Source organism: Chaetodon trifascialis, chromosome 19 (assembly GCF_039877785.1).
Source record: "Chaetodon trifascialis isolate fChaTrf1 chromosome 19, fChaTrf1.hap1, whole genome shotgun sequence".
Lineage (NCBI taxonomy): Eukaryota > Metazoa > Chordata > Actinopteri > Chaetodontiformes > Chaetodontidae > Chaetodon > Chaetodon trifascialis.
This window is the reverse complement of record NC_092074.1, coordinates 18774954-18802253: the sequence shown is the minus strand read 5'-3', so window position 1 is coordinate 18802253 and position 27300 is coordinate 18774954. Positions and strand designations below refer to the sequence as shown.

The following is a 27300-nucleotide window of genomic DNA, read 5'->3' as shown; positions in this document are numbered from 1 at the left end:
CTATTTTCAGAGCAGGGAGCAGGGCATGCATCGATATACAGTATATGTGTGTGTCTGTGGGAGTGAGTGGGATACATTGATGTTGAAGGGATCAGTCTTGTGTCCACTGAGGACAGCTGTTGTCCTCTCTTCTCTGAGAGCGCTTGTCTTCTGTTTTTTTTTTTAACCTTGAGGGTCTTGGCACCAACAATGGGCCAATCGAACACTACGACACTCAAATATAAAACATATAAGTGATACTTCAGAGCAATGGGAGCACTCCAGATATCCAGCTGCATTTATTTGTTCATGATAGATATTCAACTCCTGGTCCTACTACAGTCCTCTTGATTTATTCATGGATGTCCTCCTCAAGTTTTAGTCGAAAGCTTAAGAGTCTTCATAGTGGAAACTGCAGCAGCAAAACCTTCATGCGCTCTTTTTTCTTGCTTAGTCAGACACTTCTCCACACTTTGTTCTGCACTAGCGGTGGACACAGTCGGGCAGAATCCATTTTTAGCCTGGGCTTCATGAAAAAAAATAATAAATAAAAATTTGATTGACTTCATGAGCGATCCTGAGCACATGATGCAGCGATGGCCACAGTTGTCCTTTGAAAAGAGCCCTCATTCTGCAAATTGAACTTAATTGCGTGGGCCATTAGGCCTCATCACAGGCTTCCTTGCAGTTTTCCAAACATAGATGTACTCTGCTGATCTAGTGATGGCTGGACGGCTAGTTTTGCTGTTGTTGCCAATTATACAGGGGATTTTGAAAGAGCTGACACACTGATCCCTGATCCTTGCATTTCCCTTTTTCTTCTTCTTGTCCCTCCGGTTGTGCTGCTTCCAGCTGAATACCCTGAGGGGCTCCATCCTGGAAGATGCAGTACCTTCCACATCCAAGCATGGTCTAGCTCGAGGTCTGCCCCTCAAAGAAGTGCTGGAGTACCTGGTGCCTGAGCTCAATGTCCACTGCCTGCGCCTGGCGCTCAACACACCGAAGGTCACGGAGCAGCTGATGAAGCTGGATGAGCAGGGGGTAAGGAAGAAATACTGTGGAAATGGACTACACGACTGCTTTAATCCAGTTAGTCAAAAGACTGCATGACTTCATAATGTCATCACTGTTTCTCAAAAATATCATCCATTCAGCACAGATCATTCCTCGATATTATTTTGTACTATGGACAGCACATTATTTCCCTTTTGTATTTTATGAATCATTTCATGTGTAGGTGTTGTTTTTACAAAAGGGGGATGTCTCATCGTGGAGCAGGATTATTTATTATTGATGTTATTTTTTATTTTTGCTTTATTTATCCATTCACGAGAAGAGACTATTATGTTGGATTTAAGTGGCAAAACTCCTTCACACACACACACACACACACACACACACACACACACACACACACACACACACACACACACACTCCTCGACCTTAAAAAAGGAGAAAAATACAAAACAAGCTCTTTGATACTCATGCTCCCCGATGCAATCATCAAAAGCTGAACCTGTGAAAATGTCAACATGATTTATCTCGAAAATGGCATCACGATCTCTGCAGAACAACCCAAGGTGGTTATTCTTAAAATGCCAACATGAGTTCTTCCTAAAATGTCAACGTGGCTACTCTGACATGGTTTCGACACAGCGATATACGTTTGTCTCCACTTTTCACTGCAACAATCTTGGGTCTGTCCATAGTTGAGTTTCCAGCGGAAAGTCGGGGTGATGTACTGCATGGCGGGCCAGAGCAGCGAGGAGGAGATGTACAACAACGAATCAGCAGGTCCTGCACTGGAGGAGTTCCTTCATCTGCTGGGGGAGAGGGTTAGACTCAAAGGCTTCAGCAAGTACCGGGCCCAGCTGGACACCAAGAGTAAGTACATGCACAGAAATTACAAGTTGAGCTCCAAGTACAGCGGAGAGCCCTCCAGATGGTGTTACTGTACACTGACACTGAAACTAAGGCCTAATCCACAGCAGCACACACCAAGCAGAAGTTCTTATTGATTAAAGGTGTCTTGTGTTTGGTTTCCCTGCAAGCATTTGATGGATTGTGTCATGTAGGAGGTGACCAAATCCTCTGACATGATGTGCATGTTTAATGTGTGAACATGCAATTTGAGATATCAGTTGAATCGCTAATTGTTTGGGATTGATAGCAGAAAGACCTTTACTGTAATATGTAAAGGTGTTATGTAAAAATTATGACAAGAGAGCAGAGTGGCAGCATATCACGGCAGCAAATAGCCCCAGCCCAGAGTTCCAGACTATCTACTACTAATCACGATACTCTCACCTGTTACCATGGAACCTGTTTACCTGTGGAATGTTCCATACAGGTGTTTTTGGAGCATTCCACAGCCTTCCCAGTCTTAAGTTGCTCCTGTCCCAACTTGTTTGAAATATGTTGTTGGCATCAAATTCAGAATAAGCAGATATTTACAAAAATCAATGAAGCTGATGAGGTGTCTTTGTACTGTTTTCAGTCAAGTATATGTCATTGGATTAGTGAATGACATTCCACCTTTTTTGAACTGGGTTTGTCAGGAAAAACATATCAAGGTGTGTTTTTCTGTGAACCAACATAGGTGTCACCCTTAGAGGGTAGGAGTTCTCGGGAACACTCTCTTCCCGGAGAGCATGTGGCCTCTGAAGTCATAATTGGTGTTGTTTACAGACAGAGCTCTAACAATAATGGAAGCCACTGTGGGTAAACCAGGTAAATGAGCCATTTCCTTCTTGTGTGCAAAGAGCACACTAAATACACACTGCATAGTCTACAGTACAACTTATTTAGCTGTAATCAGAAGTCACCTTTAACATCAGGATTTTGGTTGGGAAAAGGATTTGAAAAGAGGAGTAAAATGAAACGCTAGACTCATTAGTTATTTAAGGGCAGCATTTCACTATTTTGCTCCTGGGGTGTCTGTAATGATTGCAGTCTTCAAAATGTCAAGATGCGTGTAAGTCCATATGCAGTGTTTGAGTGAGGCCCCAGACGTTTGAACACGTTCCTTTAATTTCTGCGTCTGTGTCTAATTTCTGTCTTTAATATCTGCATTTGATGTGTCCATATAACTCCATACTATCCTCATATCAATTAAGTCATCCCTCGTAATGCTCTGTGAGATTAAAATCTCTCCCACACAGTCACCTTTTGAAGGACATGTAATACAACCTTCAGTAGCCTCTAGTAAGTGAAACACAGCCATGCAAAGCACTCCTTATAGGAGTGAAATTAATTGAGGTAATCTAGCTGGGTTAAGTATGGCCTTTTAAACACCTTGTGACAGTTTTGTCCTCTGAATAGAACACATCGATGGACTGCGGAGGTGGTTATTAGCATGCAGTGGCTCTCTTTAGGGCCAAAGCCGGTTAAGAGCTCAGGGAGCTCTGGGTCATGTGTTGAGCATTTGCATTTGGAAGACGGGGAACATAAAGAAGGTGTTTGGTTATAATTGTTCACAATTTGGTCGATTACAATGAAAATGACTCAGAGGATTCATAAATACTGTTTATTTTGAATGCTAAGACTTGTTCTTGGACTTTTTAGACTATACTAATAGCTGTTTGAGGAAAATAATGTTTTTTTGTCCATTTTTACAAAGTAAAGCTTTTTATTCCAAATTAGTATTTATAGATCATTGTGAAGCTAAAGTTTTAGAATGCTTTTACATGTTTGGTACAATATTAATGCTTTTTATAATCCGGGTGTGGACCCAGAAACCGAAAACACCTGAGGAGTGCGTAGTTTTTTCCCATATTACAAGGCATGAGAAATTCAGATGTGATTCTGTCTCCTCAGCTGACTCGACGGGCACCCACTCCTTGTACACGACTTACAAGGATTATGAGATCATGTTTCATGTCTCGACCATGCTGCCCTACACGCCCAACAACAAGCAACAGGTAGGTTAATTAAAGGGCTCGCAGGTCCAACATACTGAAGTCTGTGTGTCTATGAGCCGGTTACAGCTTTTTATTTATAAGGAAAATGATCATCAAGGTCAGACTGTCATAAAATCATGCACATGCTTTTTTTCAGTTCCACTGTGCCATTGAAGTAATTACAAACCTGTAGTACTTAGTTTACATGGCTGTTTCACTGTCTAGGTAATGCCAAAGATAAAGCACTCAGTTTCTACCAAAACTCAAAGGATTTTTCACTCTGTTTCAAGTTTTGCTTTGGTTTTCTTTATTTTCTTGAATATGTAATTAATTGATAATCTCCTGCTGTCGCTGTGCTTTTCCAGCTACTGCGGAAGCGCCACATCGGGAACGACATTGTCACGATCGTGTTCCAGGAACCCGGAGCTCTCCCCTTCACCCCCAAAAACATACGCTCCCACTTCCAGCACGTCTTTGTGATTGTGCGTGCTCATAACCCGTGCTCCGAGAACAGCTCCTACAGGTGAGATGTGCTCGCTCAGGCCTGCGTTTTTGTCAGGAGAGTGTTGTGTTACAGGTAGATGTGGATGATCTGTTGGTGCGTTTGCTCGTGTTTCAGCCTCAAAAGTGCCAGGTCAGCCTAGTTTAACCTATAGTACATGAGTTATCTGCTGGCTTATATTACTTGGTGAAATGTGGTGTCACAGGACATCATAGTAGAGGTTGGTGAGCTTAAAAAGCCATTCCTTTAATTCAGACAGGAGAGCAGAATAAAAGAATGACACAGAATAAAAGACTGCCTATTACCAGAACAGTTATTTAGGTGAAACTTTTGAAATCACTAAAAAGTTTAATTTAGCTGTTCATGCTGCTTTTCTGATTAGTAAAATGAAATGAGAATGTCAAGTAGGCTGCAGAATGTCAGTTTTATGGTATTTAATTTACCAGCACTGATTAAAAAAGAAAGTCATTTACTTGATGCATTTTTTGTGATACTACCTTTAAAACATGCAAGATTTGGTTTAATGATTTCTTATTCCTGAATAGAATCCAAACACAGTCGCACATTAGAGGGTTTTTTCAATAAGGTATCATATATTGAGAACAGTGCAGTAGATGCATTTAAAAGGAAAAGTCTCGATAGATAATTTGGACTGGTGGAGAGCACCCATGACGTTTCCTCATGAATCACTTTCCATCCCTGCAAAAACAACACGGCTCTTATCTGTTGCCTCAAAAAGTTGTGCGTCGCTCATTGCCTTTGGAGTTCCATCACTCCTTCGCAGAGGAGGCTGTGAGTGTTGAGAGGCCTCTCTACAGCTCACGATTTATTACCACACTGTCAGAGATGTGCGGCATGCGATCCAAAGTGCCACCCAGAGTCATGTTGAAGACATAACCAATGTTCTGCCTTTCCTCCGTTTCCTGTTTAAATCTGCTCAGCTGTGAAGGACGTTTCTTCTTCTCTTCATCCTTGCTTCAGTCTTGTTATCTAGTTGTCTTGTCATTCTCTGCTCTCTATGATTTCCCCTCCCTCTGCCGCTAATGGCTGTTTTAATTGCTGTTTGAGCACGTTGTGTGAGGTCTTAATTGTCCCCCATGGGGGCTACTTCGTTACTGAGCAACAACACAAGCAGACGAAGAAAGAGTCCAGCCAAAGAGCAAATACAGAGGAAATACTGTTTCCACGTGCTTTCTGTGATTCACATATGTGAGTTTTTTGAAGTGAAAACTACTTTCACACATACTACAGAGGTGAAACATCTGGTATCAGAAGTGAATTACTATTCAGAGACACCACAGGGAATTTGACCATGAGTCATATAATGTATTAAGTAAAAGATGCTTTGAAGCTCAGATGTGTTTACTCTCGGTTCCAGAGGACGTTCACGCACACACAGGCCGGTGAAATATGGCCCACTTCATCGCTCTGTTTGATATGGCTCTGCCCTCTAAAGCAGTGGTTCCTCAACTTTTCTTGAACCATGACTATTTTTATGTGGTTGTGGCCGGTTGGAAGACATTAAACTACAAGTGAGGCGGTGGATTGCCCAAATTGTTGTTGTTATATTCATATATTGGCATTCTAAGCTTTATTTTCCCTACTGGGTGTGTCGTTGTTTGACGGTATAACTGCAAAAAAAAGGCATTTAAGTACTTTCTAATCAGTATCAAAAAGGTCTTAAAACGTGTTAAATTTAAGTCAGTGAAGATTACAGAAGCTCTGCCGCCTGCTCTGACTTACCTGCACTTGCTCTGATTGTGAAAATTATGTTTAATTGGGCATTCATGTGCACAGTAAAACGAGTTTGCGATCCCAAAATTCTCAATTTTATATTTTTCCCCCACTGTTTGTAATAAAGCAGGTGGCGTGTGGTTTGTTCTTCATTAACTGCTGTGATGCTGTTAGTATTGAGTATAATTGCCTGTTAATACCAGCTACTTTAAAAAACACTCTCATGCGATGAAGTCTTGACGGCCGCCGTTCAAATGGTTTTCATTATGCAGGCTGGGCTGAATGCTTGCATATGCATAATGAAGAAGGTGCCAGTGCAGTTTGTTTTTCACATAGATGCAGCGCAGCACAGTTATGAGACTATTACTAGACCAGACAAACAAGCATCACGTAGTATGAGGTAATAGTGACTGTATGTCTGAGCTGAACGTGACTCCCGATGAGCATGTTCTGCATGGTGTGAAAATTACTCACTTCCTCACAGTTTGATCTCAGTCCGGTTATTCATTTTCGTGTAATGGCAATTTCATGTGACGCGTGAGAGGCACGCATTAATCTTCTCCGTGGAGTCTTCTGCTTATTATTCATGACGATGACGGAAAATAGAAAACACTAATTCCCATAATCATCAATTTCAGGCTCTGCAGGTATTAGCTTCATGGATTTCTAACACCAGCTCAAAATTTCCATCCAAAGCCTAAATGGCCATTTTCTGCTGGGTTGTACGTTTCCCTGCATTCACTCCCTGAACTCTCACCTCCCTTCACCTCGTTTCATCTGCCCAAGCCGCCATGCAAACCTGAGAACTGTAAACGTCTTGCAGCTTTGAGGACTAGTTGTCACAAGTAGACAAAAACATGTTACATGTACCTTAACACACCCACACACACACACACAGAGCACACCTCTGAGCCACCCACTCCAATAGGTATTGACATGTTCTTTTTCTTGCCTTGGCTCAGTGGGCAGCAGGTCGTGGATACTGGAAGAGCAGAGCTGCCCACACACTGGATATTTATAAGACCACAAATCACTGAAACCACAGGAATGTGCTCTTTCATTTTTCACTGCCAAACCTCCTGCCAGACGGATCACACAGCAGTCACACAGCCCAACAATCCCCACTGCACCACATTGTCCTTTCCCTCTCTCTCTCTGGCTTTCTCGCCCTCACCCTCATTTCTCACTCCATCTCTTTATTCTCATTCAGTTTTTTTTAAAAATGCTCTCCGTCTTGTTTTCTGGCTTTCGTACCTCTACCTCTCTCTCTCCATCGCCTCTCTCTGTCCAGCATGAGTCACAGGTCTTTGGTTGACTGACTCACAGGTGTTTGAGATCAGTACAAGTGCTTTTAGAGCTCCAGTGTAATGTATTGAGTGATGTTTGTAGTGATGGAGAAGAATCAGAATAAAAGGTCACATTTTATTTTAATCATTTGTTCAGCCTGCTTATAACCACTTCAGCTGCTCCTCTCTGAAACACCCGTCATGATTCATTTGTCATCTGCAGAAAAGCCAGCGAATATTGCCTTGAGACCACGTCACTTACTTTGTGTATTGGCTGTCAGTTTAAACATTTAGGTTTTATACACTAGTAACAATTGTAAAACGAAGGCTCCGAGGTGGAAGCTAGCAAAAAGGACAATTCTGGGTTATTTTTCTTTCTGGGCTTTGTTTTGTTCATCATGCCATACTGTGCAGTTTGCAGGGAGAGCTGCCATACTATAGAATTCTAGCAGGCAGATGTAGTTTAAGTGAACCTGAATGCATCAAATATGTCTTCTTCAGCACATTAAGAATCACATTGTGCCCTGCAGTGACACCTGCTTTCATCTGATTTTCAAATTACTCTCCTTGAAGCTCTGTTTTGGTCTCCACCACCACCACCACCACCAGAGAAAACTGCATTGTCTCTCTTTTAACCTTTAACTTTGTCTGTCTGTCATTTGGTGCTGGGCAGGTGCTCTACAGTGAGATTTTGGAGATTCTGCTAAAAATAGCTTCTTCCTTGAGCTGGAAGTGACGCTGGTGAGAGTGAACCAAAATAGTAAAGATGCAAGCCAGGAAACCAAAACACTGAGCTGAAACACGCGACAGACCACAAATCCCAGCAGTAATTGTGGTTTCATCAATATGAGCTACTCCTTTCGCACACACTTAGTCCTATGATCCATTGTTAGTATCAAATATTGATCGTCGCCACTTTAACTAGAAAGTTCAAGAATTTATAGGCTCTTTGTACATGAAATGGGACTTGCCTTGGAAATGTCTGGGAAGAGTATTTAAATCAACCTGCTGATCTAATTACAAATCAAATATTGGGTTTTAAGGGCTCCAGGATTCCCTAGTTGGGGAGATAAAAACTGTGTACGTGTGTAAACATAACATCATTTGTGCTCACTGCATGTCGTATGCGATGCACCGTATGATCGTCTTTAAATTCAAAATACAAAATCCTTTTCTTCCACTGTTTCTAATATGACTGAAAGGTGGAAGAAACCCAACAGTCAGCAACAAATAAGCAAAGCAACCTGAACCGACAGGCCGATGCAGTTTTCATACAGTTTGAATCACTCTCTGTGAAGGCAGAAATGAGGGGAATGGGTTTCACATCGAAAACACACAAGCACTTCAATGAAAACTGACACAATTTCCTACCACAATAGCTGCAGGGAGGTTCATGTTTAGCATGTGTGTATGACCCTCCACCTACACACCTGTGCACACACACCTTGATGCATTAGAGTTCAGTACATATGCCGTGTGGGAAATGCAAGCAACATTTTGACATATGAGCAACTGCTGAGGCTATTCCCAGCATTCATTTATCAACAGTGTACTATAAAGGCCTGTGTGTTCACTCTCTAAGGCAATTTCAGCCAGGAAAAAACACGTTCTCTTACCTCTGTCTGCCACAAACAAGGAAAGGTGGGAAATGAGGTGTCAACAATTTGATGGTTGTTATAATTGAACACCACACGTCTCCGGTGAGGACGGGGTGCCTTGAAGTGCGTGGGTGATATACTGACTTTAGTTGCTCATTAGACAAATCGTTTAATCCTGGTGTCAACATGTGTGCTGATGCATGTCAGCAGGGAGGCGTGTGGGATGAGGGCCCTGACTTCCAGAGCCACTCTTGTCAGCTGGTAATTATCACCTGAGAGAGGATCTGATGATTGAGCCCATTTGGTCAGGAAGAGGTCAAGACCAGGACAGGTGATCTGTGCACACATATAGTGCTTTTTTTGAACCTGTAAAAGGCCTTTTCAGGACACTGTTGCCTTTTTTTTTTTTGCCAACCGCTTCAGACTGAGACATTCCACAGATCAGGTTGTACGTCTTGTTGTCTCGCATAACAGGCAAAAAAAATGATATTTTTTCCAGTAAGTAATCATTTCCTTGTTTTTACAGAGTCTCCCACACAGTCCTCCTTTCTCAGCCACATTTTCCTGTTCCCTCACTCAGGCTTTTCTGGCACTTTAGGCAGGAGATTTGGAATAGCACTTTCTCCTCATCCTCCTCCTCAAGTCTCCTTCCTCTTCATGGCTTCTCAGCTGAGTTCCTGACATACCAGACATGGCAAACAGCCTCAGATGGCCATTCCAGGGCTTAATGAAAGGAAAAGGGGGATGAGGGGAAGGGAGGTGGAGAGCAGGGAAAACAGGGAGGTGTAGGACGTGTAAATGAAGCTGTTTTATTGGTAAAAGGCAAATACATATAGCCTCCACACGACAGCAAATTTCTTAATACTCACTTTGAGACAGATAAAGATAGCAATAGACTAATTTAAAGTCGAGAAGCCTTTTTTTTATTCCCAGAATCTGCCAGCGCTTTTAAATCTTAGTGACATAAACAGTTTAAGCTCGAATGTGATGTGACATTTTTAAGATTTACTGTGTAATAAAACACTGAATCTAAGCCACAGGATCTGTGATGTCTGAATGAAATACCCACCCTAAATTGGTGAAATTGTTGGTCAGTACTGGAACAGCTGATTCATTGACCATCAGTTCTTCTCTCCTCTCCTTCCATTTTTCCCTCTTTCAACTCTTGCCTCATTTTCTCCTCCTGGTCTCCCTGCAGTGTGGCGGTCACTCGTTCCAAAGACGTGCCCTCTTTCGGCCCCCTTATCCCAGATGGCGTGACCTTTCCCAAGTCCTCTGTGTTCCGGGACTTCCTGCTGGCCAAAGTCATCAATGCAGAAAACGCTGCCCACAAGTCGCACAAGTTCCGCGCCATGGCCACCCGAACACGCCAGGAGTACCTGCGCGACCTGGCCGAGCGCCACACCACCAGCACGCCCATCGACCCCTCGGGAAAGTTCCCTTTCATCTCACTGGCCCACAAGAAAAAGGAGAAGAGCCGGCCGTATGGGGGGGCAGAGCTGCGCAGCCTGGGGGCGGTGACCTGGCCGGTGCACGTCGAGGATCATGGGACCGGAGGGGAACTGGAGGCCCTTCTGGCCATCTCCAATGACTTCCTCATCCTGCTGGACCAGGAGGCCAAGGCCGTGGTGTTCAACTGTGCCACTAAGGATGTGATTGGCTGGACGCTGAGCAGCCCTGCGTCTTTGCGGATTTTCTATGAGCGTGGAGAAAGTGTGTCTCTGAGGAGTATCAGTAACAACACTGAGGATTTCAAGGAGGTGGTCAAACGTCTCGAGGTTAGAAGACCTGCACACCCTTACGTCACATATGCATGCTTAGAGAACGAAGGTTTCAAATATATAAGGCATTTGTGGGTCTTCCTGCCCTCTGCTGTCATAGCTGATGTACAACTACACAGATTCAAATGAGGTCAGTTTGTGCCAGAGAACTGACATAACGTAGTTTGTCGGTGTCAACAGAGTGATGTTTCAGCCGCTGTAACCTAAAGGGTGGCACTACTCGTGCTGCAGAATTGAAGGAGACCATGTTGGGAGACGTTGAATAAGACCAAAGAAAACATTCATTCATGTGAGCAGTAAGGTACCGAGACACCAAATCAGTGGATTAAATGCTGTTGTCTGCCATTAATCATTCACCTGGCCCACTCACAGTCTCTCCTCTTATTTATTTTTTGGCTGTCAGTCTGCCGGAAAGACAACACTTTTGTGTCTACATGCCAAAGCTGCTGTCTCATTACTGGTCTCAGCTTATTGGGGGAGTTTCAGAAACACCTCTGGACAGCATACTCCTAATGGCTCATACACCTACACACATAGAGTGAAGTGGTGCTAGCTCTTCCTTAGCTGTTTCCATGGAAACTGGTTAGAAAAAAGGTGTTTTCTTATGTAATCATCAGTGCTTTAGAATACATTCATTTCCCCAGCCTCTCCCTGTGTGTGTGTGTGTGTGCGTGCGTGCGTGCGTGCGTGCGCTTGCGTGCGTGTGTGTCGTTTTATCATGTATTTATGTAACCTGGATTGAATCCACCATCTTTGATTTGCACACATGCATACTAACATATTTGAACACGCACACACACATCGCTGTTTGGCTCAGGACTCAGAAATGTATCACTTTCAAGTTGCATTTCATGCATCTGGCGTTAATCTTCAATCATTTGGACTACCTCAGTGCCAGAGAGAGGAAGGGAAGTGGCCTTGGGCCACCCGCTTTTTGGATCTTTCCCCTCTCTCTCTCTCTCTCTCTCTCTCTCTCTCTCTCTCTCTCTCTCTCTCTCTCTCTCTCTCTCTCTCTCTCTCTCTCTCTCTCTCTCTCTCTCTCCCTTGCTTGCTCTCGCTCTCATGCCCCCCCTCCCTTGTTTGCTCCTTATCGTTCCCTTTTTTTTTTAACTCTCTTCCTCTCCCACGCACACATTCAGAAACATCAGAGAGCATCATAACAATTCCTATCAGGTGCCAGTCTGCGGCATGATTTATTCACGCTTCTCTGCGAGTTTGACTTCTGTTGAGCTTTTGCTAATGTCCTGTTCAGACAGAGAAATGCAAGGTGCCCTGAAGCTGCCAGGCACGTCACGAGAAGGAGAGAGCGAGGGACGAGTTTTGACCGACCACAGTGAAAGGCAGCGCAGAATGAGCGTTAGTTTGACCATATCCAGCCCATCCGACTTAGTCAACTCATTGGTAGCCCTTTGCAGTTTGACAGGTGATCCAGGCTGTTACTCCTTAAACATTTAACTATTTTCAACTTTTCCACCTCTCGCCCTGTGAAAAAGAGCGTTACAGCGCTCCCCACCCGGCCCGAATGCTCGGTCGCATCCTTCCACGAAAAAACATCAAGTTCAAAAGTGCTTCTCATAAGCGACGCGTCTCTGTGTGAACACAGCCTTAAGTGTCACAGCAAGAGACACCTGCTTTCATTTCTGTCATCTGCCAAGTGTGTGTGAATGCATGAGCGTGCACATCTAGTGAGAGGTGTAGCACTTATGCTGCAGCATTAATTCAGCTTTATTTATGGCCGCAAATCTCTTAGGGATCACTTCAGTTCTTTAAAGAAATTCTTCCTTCATCTTAAAAGAAGAGTTGTGTGTACATATGCTCTGAACATGTTCACACATATGCAGAAGAAACATTAAAAAATGAAAAAGATATATGGGTCTGCACGCTGTAGCTCCCTTATGTGCAAATTAATGGGACATCTAACAGTTCAAACATGTGCAGACCGACACATTTGCAGCCTTTAGATTACTTAAAAAGAAAAATAATCTTAACAGCAACTGATTCTACATGTAAAAACGGTTTTTGGTGGCTTTGCAGATTTGACTGAGGGGGTGGATGATTCATTACGTCGCCTTTTCTATTCACTTTTTTCTCCTCACCTCTTGACGCATTTGAGTCGTTTTCATCATCCCTCCTGTGATCATTCCTGTCGCTGCATCTTTCATCTGTATCTGTACTGTGCATCTCCCCGCCCTCCCTATGTCCAGTTCCTGACTAAGGGCTGTGAGACATCGGAGATGACGCTTCGTCGAAATGGCCTGGGGCAGCTCGGCTTCCACGTGAACTATGAAGGCATCGTGGCTGAGGTATCTGCGTGCACACGACTCAAATATCCTTCTAAAAATGTTCTCTGAAATAGTCTAGGTCACTGGGGTAGAACATGCGTTTACTGAGCAGATCTGAATGTGCTTTATTAGCCTTAGTCATCTTGTTAATGTGATGATCTGCCCTTGAGTTTGCTCAGATCATTTGTGCAGGGAGAGAAAGGCCATCAGTGTGCAATTTTACAAACGTTTCTCAGAGAGTATCATAAGTGAAAATGATTCCTAAAATAATTAATTGTGCTGAAATGATTTACTTTAGACTGGCTGCTTCTTCTTTTTTTTTTTCTTTTCTAAAAACGGCATTGAAGAAAACCATGTGATGGCATTTGACACTCTGACTCTACATCTTAAATATTCCTGCTTGGAGAATGAAGCATCCCATCGCTGCAGCTGTAATGCAATCAAGCCTTGTTTCAAACAGGTGGAGCCGTATGGTTACGCCTGGCAGGCCGGGCTGCGGCAGGGGAGCCGCTTGGTTGAAATCTGCAAAGTTGCAGTTGCCACGCTGACCCATGAACAGATGATTGACCTCCTGCGGACTTCGGTGACAGTGCGTGTTGTTATCATCCCTCCACATGATGACGCCACTCCACGCAGGTAACGTTTGTTTTTTTGTAAGCTCTTATGCTAAGACATCTGGAGACAGTGTTCAGTGGTGCATCAGGACTCACTTCACCTTAAGAGACCAAGTAAATACAATTGCACCTAGCCCATTAGCATGCTGGGTATTTAAAAAATCACAAATCCCAAGTCTTGTTTCAGACCTTTTCCATGCCTGCCAAGAAAAAAGAAAAGCCCAGTGAATGACACAGACACACGCAAGCTTCTCAGCCGAAACGTCCTTCCTGTCCTTCTGCAGGGGCTGTTCAGAGCTCTATCGGATGCCTGTGTCAGAATACAAGGGCAGCAGCAGCGATAGCGGCTCCTTCGAATACAAGTTCCCCTTCCGCAGCAACAACAACAAGTGGCAGAGGACGTCCAGCAGCCCTCAGCAGTCACTGACCGCCTCGCCGCAGCCCCACCAGCCCAACCGGGCCATCAGCCTGGGCAGCTCAGTGGGGAAGACCCTGTCAGCTGAGAGGCTGGAGAGGGGCGCAGTCATCCCCCGCAGTGTCAGCAGTGATGGCCGACCCCTGGACACCAAGAGGTTAGAACCCCTTAGCTTCCCCTAGCGAGCTAGTGCGTCAACACGGTACACAAAGGAAGCTACTGGGTGTGGAGCCGATTTTAAGCACAGGCTTTTAAGTATTCATGGATTTTTTTTCATCCTGTGGCCACAAAGTAGCCATCAGTGGAATTTCCTCTGAAGGAACAACCGAGAACATTTTGCTGTGTTTATTTCATCTTCCTTCAGTTCCTCCATTTCCACGCGCCCGTAAATTCTTACAGTTCCTGTGTGTGTGTGCATTTGTTCCTATACCAGGATGTCTCCGGGCAGCGAGAGCTATAGCCTGGCCTCCTCCCTGGCGCTGGGTCGTTCCCCTCACAATCGCAGCTCTCCCAGCAACCTGTCCTGTTCCAGCGACGCCTCCGGAAGCTCTGCACACTGGAGGCAGAAGTCCATGCCTGAGCAGTAAGGAAGCGGGGGGAGAGGGATTGTGTTTGGCTGTGGCTGCGTTTGTTTTACAGTATTTTTTAATGTAAACTATGAGCGTATCATAAGCAACAGTCCCAGAAAAGGCTTTTTGCTGCCATGAGGCTCTTTCTTGTTATTTCATTAATGATAAAAACACGTTTGTTAACTGTCTTTCAGCTGTTTACCATCTTGATTGTATGGTCATGAGCTGATGGCACAGATTGTCAGTTTTCGTTTTTAGAAAGCAACTAAAAACCATGACTTCATGGGAGACTTTTGGAGCCCTCATTTTACAATTACAAAGCCAATTTATTCACTTCAGCTCAATTAAAGTTGATTTATCAAATTTAAATTTCATTTTATTCTAATATTAGCAGGAGTTGGCTTGAGATCAGATTCATTTGACAGTTGTAACAGTGCATGACGTTGGTGTAGGAGAGTGAGGTGATAGCATTTGAGTGTCTTTGTGTGTGATAATGCTCCTGACAGAGCGTCTTTTTTTTTTTTTTTTTTACTTCCACCCACTACAGCCTGTGGGAAAATGTATTGTGTTTCAAACTCTGTCATTCTGTCAATTCTAGCCCTGCATTTTTAATCAGTGGAAACACACATTTAGCTGATTTAAAATGAAAAAAAAAGCTGAAGCGTTCTGATTTTGTGCCCGTCTGCTCATTCACCAGGTTCGTGGGCAACCGCCACTCTCCGATGTCTGCGGAGCGACGGGAGGTGGTCGGAGAGGGCGGGTCCAGTGGAAAGTCCACTCCCAATTGGTCAAGAATGGAGGAAGGGGGAGGAGCAGAAAGAGGGTCTGCAGGTGAATATGTCTTGTGGAGAAGTAATGGAGTTAATTCAGTGAATGTAGCTGGAGAGCAATGTGCAGTTGCGTAACAGTCAGAGGAGATTCTGGTGTTTTTATCAATGTAAATGTGTTTTTTATGTGTGCTCATATGGGAGGAATGTGAAAGCATTTGACTCTCGAATAGCCTGAGTGGGAGGGACAGCCCAGGAAATAATTCATCCATATTTATCCACATTGCTCCAGTAAATCCTTTGAAATGACAGGGATCCAGATGAGTGTGTGTGTGAGTGTGTGTGCGTCTCGTCATCTGCTCCTGTGACAGTTTTTTGGAGCTGCTCCTTCCAGAGCTGAGATACCAACTCTGACAGCATCGGCGCTGCCTCTAAACAGCACTTCTCTCCCCTGCTTCTTTCCCCCCTTCCCCTCCTCCTCCTCCTCCTCTTCTTCCTCCACCTCTTCTGCAGTGCTGTGAATGATATTGCCTCCACAGAGAATGTCCTAATGTCTCTGCAAACAGACAAAAAAAAAGGTGGCAAGATAATGAGACAAACAGAAAAAGGACAGAGATAGCTGTCGAGTGGTCCAAGTGAGATCAGTCATCTCAGTTAAATTACATTGCTCTTTATCTGCCACTTTTCACTCTTTTCTGTAAGGTTTAATAAAGGAGAAAGAGAAAGGGAAGAAATTCCTGTCTTTCCTGTCAACACAGTTGGCCAAGCTTCTCTTTGTGAGCCTTTCCTTCCCTCCCTCCCTGCAGTCAGTTCCTCATTCTCCACGGCTGTCCTGTTTGCCTCTCATTCATCTTTTTAATCTCGCCTACATTGGCTTTCATTTAATTACGAGTATTCTCCCATGCACTGTTTTTTGGGAGTTTTCCTCTTGTTTACCAGCTCGGTCTCTGAAAGCCACAAAGACTACATGCTCCTCTACCGCTGCTCTGACTCCCAGCAGGATGTTGCTTCGCTTGATTCTTGACCAGCCTACTTTCGGCCGTGTCCTCAACCTGTTCCCGAATGCCACAATCACAGAGAAAGGCCCTAGTCTCTCATTTTGTGGTTGTTTATAGCACTTATGTCTTTATTGGTCAGGGTGGAACAATGCAGGCTGGGCCAGCTGGGTCTATGTAAGCCAAGTGTCCAGCCCTTCGCAGGCTACTTTGCTGCGTCTGTGGTTTAGGATTCTGTCCTTTCCTCTTCCTCCCATTTCTACCCCCTTGACCCGTTCGTCTTCTGCAATGATGATGTGGCCATGCTCTGTCCAGAAATAACACGAGTCATTCAGAGGGCAGGATACTCACTTTTGCTCTTTTCGTCTCTCAGTCCCAGTCACACACAAACGGGACCTTACCTTAGCCCTTCATGTAGCCTGTGTAGGGTTTTTCATTTGAGTTATCACTGCAGTTGCTCCATTTTCTTTTGATATCTTGTGGCGGGTTTATGACTAATTCATGCATCGGGTGGTCAGATGCAGAAAATTGATGTTTGTGATGACTTTCCCTCCAATGCACAGTGAGCTTTAACTACCTTAACAGTGTTTTTTAGCTCAACAAAGCCTGAAGGAGCATTATCCCAAGCTGCTGGGGTATCGTGCTGTCGGTAACCAAGACATCTGGTTGACCAGTCACATCTGTAACAAAGTAATATATCACACGCGCAAACATGAAGGCACATGTGCTGCTTATATATGCACAGGCACTCAACACGCAGGCATGCACATGCAACCATCTCTAATTAGTGCAGAGACCCCTATGGGCTGCAAAGCAGAGGAAAGTATGCAGAGTAATGAATTTTCCAAGTGAGATATGGAGGAGATCACTACAGTACGAGATTCACCCCAGCAGATGTTATGATACCTCCCTTAGCTCTCCCTCTCATGGTGCTGTGGTCATTAACTGCCTACTCTGTATGTCTTGTTGCATAACATCTAGACAATTACACAACAGTCCCATTTATACCCTGAGTTTTGCTTCAGGACACATACTCACATTCCCTCACGTGGCACAGCTTGCCCTGAACAAACAAGGCCAGCAGGGACCGTCTGGGGACACATTTCTGTTTGATGTGTGCTGCTTTTGATGACGAGTGAATCTGCGTTTGCATTCATGGACGTGGCTGAGGCAAATTGAAAACAATGTAAGTGTTATGGGCCTCCTGGAAGCAAGAGTGCTGTAGTAGCAAAATGCACATAAGTGAGGAGAGAGAAGAACAACTGCTCTGTTGGATCATCAGCAAAGCAATTGTTTGTACCGCGGGGTCCGTGTGTGCGTTTGATACCAACACCAGCTGTGTTTATTGGTCTGTTTCTTGCAGATGCCCCAGTCTCCAAGTCTGGTCAAGGCTACTCTGGAGCTCCCCGCATCCAGAGGCAGGAGCAGGTCATCCACCTCTCCCCGAAGAAGGGCAGCCAGGTCAGGCCCTACACCAGTTTTACTCTTACACCATCAGAACTGTGTACAGGTTAAATGCTCTGAAACCCCTCTTCTTCCATTGATGTGCACAGATCACATGTTTGTTTTTTATTAAGGATTCTGAACCCTTGATAGCACATGGTTTAAAGTTTATTCTATTAAAATGTTAATAATACTGTGGTCTGATGTTTAAAGTCATTTTAATGATATGCTGGTCTCCAAATGACACATTATTTGCTTAAAAACTGGTGTTTTACTAACATGGAAACCTCACTCATCTGTCACTTCCTCTTGCTCTTCAACTTCCTGTTTGTTCTGGCAGTCGGACGGGCCTTACTCTGGCCACTCCAGCAGTAACACTCTGTCCAGCACAGCGTCCAGCGGGGGTCACAGCGACAGCGATAAATGGTACGAAATGGGAGCGGGTGGAGGCTCCAGTGGTGACCAGGGCGAAACCGAGCCCAACGGCCTGGGAGGAGGAGGCTACCTCCAGGGGGCGTCGGCCGACAGCGGCATCGACACCAGCTCTTATGGAGCCCCTCACCACAACCACCCCCACTCTCATCATGGCAGCACCACCTCCCTGCTGGCTCCCAGTGGAGGCAGAGAGAGCAGGGAGCGGTCGGTGTCTCCCTGGCACAGCCCCACCGAGGGAGGCCGCAGGATGCTGGAGAGGTCGCCCGCTGCCGCCGAGTCCCCGGGCCCTCCAGCAGAAAGGAGTCTGGAGGGGACAGGCCGGACCCCGCCTACTCATCTCCTTGTTAGAGACAGCAGCACCTACAGCCTGAGTGACGGTGGATCACACTCCAGGTCTGAGGCGGATGGCAAACACAATCAGTGCACTGCTTTCAATAAATACTTAATATTCTGTCACCTTCAAAGGCCAAGTAGTTTGCTATTAGTCACACCCACACAGCCAATAGCATAGACCCTGAAATATCCTGAAAAACACTGGAAACCAGTTGCAAACAGGGTGATACAGCTCTTCCATCAGCACAGAATGATGGTGGGTGAAGCCCTAAATTCAGTTTTAATTTCAAATTTGACCTTTTCCACTTTGTGATGCGTCATCGCAGTATTTGCCTGACCTGTGCGCCGTGTTTCCACTTCTCATTACTCAAGCCAATATTTCTTCGCCCAAGAAGAACACACACCAGACCACCTCCCTCTCAATAGGTCTTTCCAGGAAACCAAGCGCGGGAGTAATTTTAACTCCCTCTTATCTTTCCACATTAGGCCTCAGGAAATGTAGAACACGTGTCCAACTTTTCACAGCCGAACCGGTGTCTGGAGCTGAGAGAACTCCCAGTGTCTTGCACTTCCTGTTCGAGCAAGTCTTAATTCACCCGTCCAGATAGAGTTACAGTTCGTGACCTGGGTATCATCTGTCCAGCATTTCAGCTGCATTGTGACGTAGGGGAAATAAGAGGGGGCTCTGAGATGAGTTTACCAAGGTTGGCTTGACCGCAGGTGATGCGTTGATTAAAATTTTCCATCTATGACTCAATAATGTATGTCCTCCCCTGGAACATCCCTGGATGATAAGAATCTTACACTATTGATTACTTATTCATGCTTGACCCAGAACCAAAATTGATTTTTTAATTTAAGAATATAGAAATCCAGGTAATCCATAAAACATCCTGTCATTGCCTTAAAATAGTTTTCAAACCCAGGCTTCTGATGCAACTTGTATTTATCTTACATCAGTGTCTAAGCTTTGTTTGTGACGCATTGTCAGGATACGTGACCCCTCTCCTTCTCTCCCCATCAGTGCCAGGCACTCAGGCCACAGCTCCCCAAGAGAGGAGTCCTCCTCTTCAGCCACCTCCCCTTCCTCCCAGTCCTCAGCGTCTCCAGGGCCCAAGAGCTTCTACCCCCGCCAGGGAGCCCAGTCCAAGTACCTGATTGGCTGGAGGAAGCCCGGGTCCACCATCAATTCTGTCGACTTCGGAGACACACGCAAGTAAGGATGGAGCCAATAAACGAAATTTGGAAACAGTAAAATTGGTCTTAAATTGTAATTTCCAGTGAATATCTAGTCTTTTATCACTGCTTCATTTTAGACAGTTTGGAACAACTGAACTGGGGACATGCTGGGTTTGAGTCCTGCTTCTGTAAGCCTGCCAGCTCCTGCAGGGAGTGGACAAATGGACACTGGGACTTCTACAATATAATGCAGTTTATTCACAATCACAAAAGCACTCAATGAGTACTACCTTTTGTAAAGCTTACTGTATATTGTTGCCTTCATGTGGAGACTGTGTCAGAGGTGTGGAGCTTTTTAGAGCCAGTTTATTGTGTTATATCAGGATGCATCCCTGTGTAGAGCATTACGAGCTTCACAATGGTAGTGTTTATTGTAGAGCCGCTGTTTAAGACTGCATTTCATCCCATTACTTGTCCACCCTCTGTACTCTCCTATTAATCTCTTTGTAGTAATAATATGCACACTACTTGATTACCCCCTTGTGGTTGAAGAGGATATTACACAAATGGCTTAATAGTGATGCAGTAACTTAATGCAGTTCTCCAATGGAAAGCTTTGCTGTTGAAGCTGAATGACCTTATCTTTATGGTTTATTTATTTATGTCATGATTGTGGCTGCTTAATCTGTGTCTCTGTGTGTTTTTAGGAAGTCTCCAGGAGAGGGTGGAGTGGAGGTTGTTCCGACCCCAGCAGCCAGGCCCTCTCTTCGGGATATGCACTCGCCCCAGCCTCATGCCAAATCTACTATGGAGGAAGATGTGAAGAGACACAGCGTCCCTGACAGCCCTCCAGCACCACGCAGGCATAAGGAAAAGGTACGGGTTTGCCACTCTTGGTTCAGGAACAACCTGTTACAGCCACGATTTCAAAAATGTTGGGACGCTGTGTAAAGCATGAACAAGACTGAGTGGAATCATTTGTTAATCCTTTATGACATAAACAGCACAAAGACAGTATATTTAATGTTTTACCTCATCAGCTTCATTGATCTTTGTAAATATCTGCTTATTCTGATTTTGATGCAGCTACACGTTTCAAAGTCTGCTAACTGGTGATAAATGCTTTACTGATAGCGGTTTAAAACTGATGTAGATGGAAATTGGAGATTTCTTCACACCCAGAAGCATGGATGCGCACAACGCATGGGTTCAGATCTTGTGTTTTAGTCATATTTCCTCATCACTTCCCCCCATCACTCTTGTACAGCATGGCCAGAAATCGCCTCCAGGCCAGCAGCCCAGCCACCGTCGCTCCCTCCATCGCACCCTGTCAGATGAGAGCATCTATCGCGGCCAGCGCCTTCCTTCCCTGAGCGACACAGTGGCTGACCCGGCACTCGGCGCTGATGTTCTCTTCAGCTGCTCCACCCTCCCACGCTCACCCACCACTCGTGGCGTTCCCCTGCGACGGCCCTCCTATAAGCTGGGAGTCAAACTGCACGGTAAGAAGGAGGAGGAGGGGGGCAGGTGTCTGGCCTATAGATGCATTTCTAACCACTGGACATCATTCACATTTTTAGCTGCTTTTGTTCCTCATGTCGTTTAAAGAGATGGTTCTGGTGGTAACCTGAAGGTATGAGACACATCGGGTTTGGCTCAAATTCCAGATGTGTGTCTGCTGCCCCCTTTTGGTTGAAAATGCACGATGGCGAGCGAAACAGTTAACGTCACACAAACAGTCACTTCTTCCCATAACTTCATTTCCGTTTACAGGTGACCTGTCGGCATCTGACACATCATTGGTGGATTTGGTGGAGCGTCACCGCGGACCCCTCCCTCAGGAGCTGATGCCCCTCCCGTCTTCAGACAGGGACAGCCCCCTCGAGTGGACACACCTGGTGGACGTGGCCAACACCTTTGAGACTGAAAGAAACACACACTACGGTATTATTAAGCGTTGTTTATCTTCACTAAAAGATGCACTTGACTTGAAGAAATTCTGAATGTTATGACCCTGAAGAAATGTGTGTCAATGTTGTGAAACTTTGACTGCAGCTTTGCTTATTTCTCTCTCCCTCCAGTCCAGAGAAGTTATGTGTTTGGAGATTCAAACCACAGAAGCAGCGGTGCCTCCAGTCCCCAGCAGCCCCACATCGAGCTGCAGCCCGCTCCGCTGTCACGGCCCTCATCGAGGTAACACGGCACTCGAACACACCGACCAGTATCTTTCTGCGTTTAATACGCTTACACTGATACCATACCCCGTTAATACCTGAAGGGAAATGTGATTACAGGGATAGCTCACACACAAGAAATACGCAGGAAACACAAGTGGCCTCAGGACTGCAGCTTGTTTATTTGGCAGCCAAACTAGACACAGAGTACAAGTGAGACTTGCTTTACTCTGAAGGAAAATAAAAAGTTCACTACCTCATCTGTAAAGCTAATCATAGTTAACTACTGCTAAAAAAGACAGTTAATTCAATGAGTTTTTCGCTGTGTAACTATTCAGTCATTTCAGCTAATCTCTGGGCTAGATCAGCATATGAATTACAAAAGCTGATTAAAAAAGTCTTTGCATTTCAGCCAAGGGTTTGCTTCTTTTACTCTGCACATGGACTGTTGACCTGCATACATGTAAAGATTGGGGCGAACCCTGGGGCGGCTGTGGCTCAGGAGATAGAGCAGTCGATCCCTGGCCTCGGCAGTCTACATGTCAAAGTATCCTTGGGCAAGATAATGAACCCTAAATTGCCCCCAATGCTGTGCCACTGGCGTGTGAGTGTGTGTGAGCTGCTGGCTGCTTCGTATGTGTGAAAGGGTGAATGCAGACTTGTGCTGTAAAGGCTAGGCTGGAGCCTATCCCAACTGTCAACGGACGAGAGGTGGGGTACACCCTGAACCGGTCGCCAGTCGATTGCAGGCCACAAACAACCATTCACGCTCACACTCACACCTAAGGACAATTTAGAGTCACCAATTAACCTAATGAGCATGTTTTTGGTCTGTGGGAGGAAGCCGGAGTACCTGGAGAGAACCCACGCATGCATGGGAAGAACATGCAAACTTCACACAGAAAGGCCCCGCCTGACCCGGGGATTGAACCGGTGACCTTTTGCTGTGAGGCACGCGCACTACCTGCTGCGCCACCGTGCCGCCCGAACAGAAACTAATATACAGCAATAGTGAATGAATGTAGAAACTATGTTCAGATGCAGAGAGCTGTGTTCACTCTGTCTCTGAGTGTGTTAGCATCTATTAATGGTGTGTGTATCTGTCTTGTCCACAGCGAGGGTCACATAGGGCTGGAGAGGAAGGTGACTAAGCTGGAGGCCATGGTGAAGATGCTCCAGGAGGACCTGAAGAAGGTGGGAGAGACAGCACAGACATATGCTCACGTACATACACGCAGCACATGGACTGTATGTATGCATGCAGAGTCTTGTCGTTTGCAAAATCTGTGTTGTGCTAAGAGATAACTAAGAGATAACTTTCTGGCGCCTCTTCTTTATTCAAGTGCCAGCAGGGATGAAAAATGAACGGCTTTGGTTAATTTGCATACAGTGGAACAGGGAGCAGGTGAAAATAAATATTTTGTCTTCAATGGAAAAGTCACAGTCAGCAGTCGAGCGCCGTCACTGTTGTTCTGGCTCCGCTCTGCTGCTTGTTGCTGTTAACTGCTGACTCAGGTTTCACTGCAGTCACTCACTATTATTTTTACTTCACGTCACCTTTAAGTTTTTTTTATTACATTCATCGGACTCATACATCCACTCACACACTCCTTTGCAGTCTACAGGTCAGTTCTTTCTGCTGTGTTGTCAGGCTGAAAAACAACTTTCATTCCTTGCTTTAGATGCATGTGATCCATGCTAACTCTCCAGGGTCAAACAATTCTTGCAGATTTATGCTCCAGATATCATGTTCACCTCCCCCAAAAGCCTCCCTGATATTCATATGGGTATGAAGGACAAATGACTGGCTGTGAGGAAGGTCAGAAACAGCGTTTAGCTCGCTGCTGATGTTCAGTTGGTGCCGCCAGCTCCAGCCTCTACTGTCCATCCCAGATGCGTGGATCCGTATTTACACTAAATTCTACTCATACAATCAGCATCAGGGAACGTTTTAATTCATCCAGTCTTGGTGATCGTGTGCAAGAAGTCCGCCACCTCATTATCAGCCGACAGATCCAGAAGCTTAAAGGTCCTCTGCTGCTGCAGCCTTCTGTTCCTCCTCAAAGGTTTTAGTTATTTTGAGCTGCTGGTTTGCAGACCTCTTGGCCTACCTGTTAACGAGTCTGACCTTTTAACAGTGAAGCGTTTTCTCCCACAAAATGTCTGCAATGCGGTCCTTATTTATTTCTTTACACGGTTCTCAGTAAGTTCTGCGAAACACTGTTAAGCCGTCTGCATTGCTTATTTTTAAAGGAGCCGTGGATCAGTTTGAATCCAGGGAAACTTCACTCTCACCTCCTTCAACCACCCTCGAGCCAGTCGCAGCTGATTGACAGCACCAAGCCAAACTCTCCACAGTCTCAGTGTTTTCTTTAACTGGCCAGATATTTATGTTTGTGCACCCAGCTAGTGCTTTTGGCGGATTCAAAATGTCAACTGCTAAAATCTACCCACGATGCCCTTCAGCTCTGTCAAGTTGTGACTCATTGTCTGCAGGCCTGAGATGTTTATGTAAACACCAAGCCGACAGAGAGTTGATTATATTTATACAGAGAGTTTCTTTGTCTTTAGGGATTTTGTGCTTTATCTACATTGCTCTTACGAGACACTCACTCCATTCGACATTCCCCAAAGTTAACTGCTGAACAACTCATGTAATTTATTCATTTCACTCCTCACAGGAGCGCGAAGAGAAAGTGAGACTTCAGACTCAGATCAAGAGGCTCTGGGAGGACAACCAGAGGCTGCAGGAGGAGTCCCAGACCTCCGCCGCCAAGCTCAAGAAGTTCACAGAGTGGGTCTTCAACACCATCGACATGAACTGACACCCACCTCCACCTTTTAACTCGCACACGCACGCACACAAACGCACACATCAGCACACACAGTCTGGGCGGAGAGGCAGAGGCGGGGAGCGACACTGACGAGAATTTTGTGCACAAGACCGGTTGGACTCTGCTGGCCTGACGCCGAACCCTCCGACCATCTTCCACCGGCGTCAAACATCAGCGGGTAATATTGTCGATCAGTCTCCACAGACCCCCCGTTCAGCCTCTCAGGATGAGACTCGAGATGCTGTTTATCAGATTCTGAAGGACAGACCTCTACTCTCCAATGGGACCGTGAGAGCGTTGCCGAATTGATCTTTCTCTCATCTTGCTGTGCCAAAATCTTTTTCACAAAATTGCCAAGAGGAAGCTCTTTTCCTCCCTCCTCATTCTGAAGAAGCCAGTTTTGCCTCCTCCCGACGCGACCGTAAAGAATCAGCCCCCTGCCATGCTTTCTCAGTGGACGTGTTACTCTTTTTAGACACAACCTCCAGTAGATATCAGACCTTTTATGTTTCCTTTTTCTTCCTTTTTTCAGTTCCTTTTTTTCCTTAAATGTTGCTCAGCTTCTCCTAAAGGTGACTCGGGTCTTTTGTGCCAAATCAAACGCCGCCGCAGCAGAGGGTAGCAGGCAGTCTGCGTGACTTAATGGAAGGAGTCTCTGAAATGCCACGTAAAGTCAGACGGGTACACAAACACACCTGCCAGCCCACAAACACAGAACGAATCTGAAGACACCACCGGACACAGGACAGGGTTTTCACGTCCTTCACGTGTAAATGGAGAGTGTTTCCTCTCCTCAAAGCAAAGAGCGAGCCGCCGACGTGGAAGCAGGTCAGTCTGCCTCTGAACGGGAAGGAAAGCTGGATTTGTACAGTGTAATTTTTCTCTTCTCCTCCGTGTCACTCAACTATGGATTACAGCATCCTGTCTGTCTCTACAGCACAAAGCAACACCTGATGGAGGAGTATATTTATAAGCCATCGGCAAGTGGTGCCATAAAACATGACTGATATCCAGAGTGCTTTGGTCCATCCCAATTGTATGTGTCTTAAAAGCAATAGGAAGAAGTCAGGACTCCTGTCTCTCCCAAAAAGGGGGAGTTTTAGCTCTGGGAAGACGTTCGATGTGGGAAAAAGTTGTTTGAAAGGTTTCACTCAGAAGACACCAGTCTCTGCTGCACAAGAGCCTCCATCCGCCTCCATTAAAGCCGTGAACACCGTGCTTTGGGATGCAGGGACGAGAGGACTCCACTCACCATCCCACTGTCTGGAATACAGAGAGCCAGCTGATGATAAAAGAGACATTTTTGGGAGGGAAACGTAAAGGTTTTTTTCCCCCAGGTTAATTTATTTCCTTGTATTATAATCCCAATAAATAAGTTGTTCTATTCGTAAAGTACAACTGACATCAGTGTTTAGTTCCTCAAGAAAAGGTCACTAGCTATATTATTTAAATGGCTTTCTTTCTTAATTCTGGCTAAAGCCTGACTATATGCTTTTTATTCTGTATTATGTTGTATTTTGTGGTGCCCAAGCCTGCTGTCGTGTTGCTTACAGTGCCCTCTAGTGATGACCAGTGGAAATGTCATGATTATTAAATGTGCTGCCAGTCACTCAGTATTTTTCCGACGCCTCTTCAGCAATCAGTCAGACATCGACCGGGAGGCCACACAAACACAGGACAAGGAAGAAAAATCAGAAGCCAGCTCTGAGAGACAATCAAAGGTTGTTTTTCGACAAAGAGAGCAGACCTTAGGTGTACTCGTATGTGTGTGAGTGTGTGTGTTAAATTTGAACATCTATAGTTTTCCTCAGGTTCAGTATTTGTTGAGAGGATCAGTAATTCAACAAAAAAATCTCATGTGGTTAAATGAACAGGATAAGAGGGAGCTACAGTACCTGCTGTACCAGTGGCGGTGTGTGTTGTCATTGTGTGAATGTACATCAGTCTACCCAGCCGTGCCTACAGTCACTTATTTTGGTCATTTACTCCCAGACAGAGCAGGGACGTGCCTTTGAAACAGCACCTGGGGAGCAGATGAAAGGGAAAGGCTCTTCTTCTTCATCCTGAAAAATAAAACACCTGGTAACGAACGCACACACGCTCACCTTACACGCTTATGAGTTTTACCCAGCTCCACGCTCACAGCTGTGGAGTCTGCCTCATAAATGTCTGTGCAGGGAATCTGCTGCGAGGCCTCGACCTTTCTCTCCTCCTTACGAATATTTTTATCGGGCTGGCCAGCCTTCACACACAGGAACCGGAGTGTGTATGGAAATGTGTCGGTGTGTGTATGTGTGTGCCTTTTGCATTCAGTCGCATGCAGTATATCTTTCAGAGCAGCTGGCCCCTGCAATAAGAAGGAAAATTTCCCCAAATCACAAAGCTAATTACGACGCAAGCAGGAGCCACTGAGCTGCTTCCTGAGCCGCGTGTCTGACACGACAACGAGAGCGTACAGGTTATTTCAGGTGGCTAACGTG

The 27300-nt window shown here is 45.3% G+C and overlaps 1 protein-coding gene across 1 annotated transcript in view; it reads left to right on the top strand.

Annotated features, from left to right (window-relative positions):
* The window catches only part of sipa1l1 (signal-induced proliferation-associated 1 like 1), a 73442-nt gene extending 47171 nt beyond the window's left edge, over positions 1–26271 (top strand). Inside the window, exons 9-27 of the mRNA XM_070986985.1 lie at positions 832–1020; positions 1690–1864; positions 3797–3900; positions 4245–4402; positions 10198–10777; positions 12985–13083; positions 13523–13698; positions 13961–14248; positions 14525–14674; positions 15358–15491; positions 17786–17883; positions 18206–18693; positions 19658–19849; positions 20520–20688; positions 21080–21314; positions 21586–21756; positions 21894–22005; positions 23102–23180; positions 24668–26271. Of these exons, the coding sequence (XP_070843086.1) occupies positions 832–1020; positions 1690–1864; positions 3797–3900; positions 4245–4402; positions 10198–10777; positions 12985–13083; positions 13523–13698; positions 13961–14248; positions 14525–14674; positions 15358–15491; positions 17786–17883; positions 18206–18693; positions 19658–19849; positions 20520–20688; positions 21080–21314; positions 21586–21756; positions 21894–22005; positions 23102–23180; positions 24668–24811 (3741 nt within the window). The 3' untranslated portion in view covers positions 24812–26271. The remainder of the gene's footprint in view (positions 1–831; positions 1021–1689; positions 1865–3796; positions 3901–4244; positions 4403–10197; positions 10778–12984; positions 13084–13522; positions 13699–13960; positions 14249–14524; positions 14675–15357; positions 15492–17785; positions 17884–18205; positions 18694–19657; positions 19850–20519; positions 20689–21079; positions 21315–21585; positions 21757–21893; positions 22006–23101; positions 23181–24667) is intronic.
* Positions 26272–27300: the final 1029 nt, after the last annotated feature.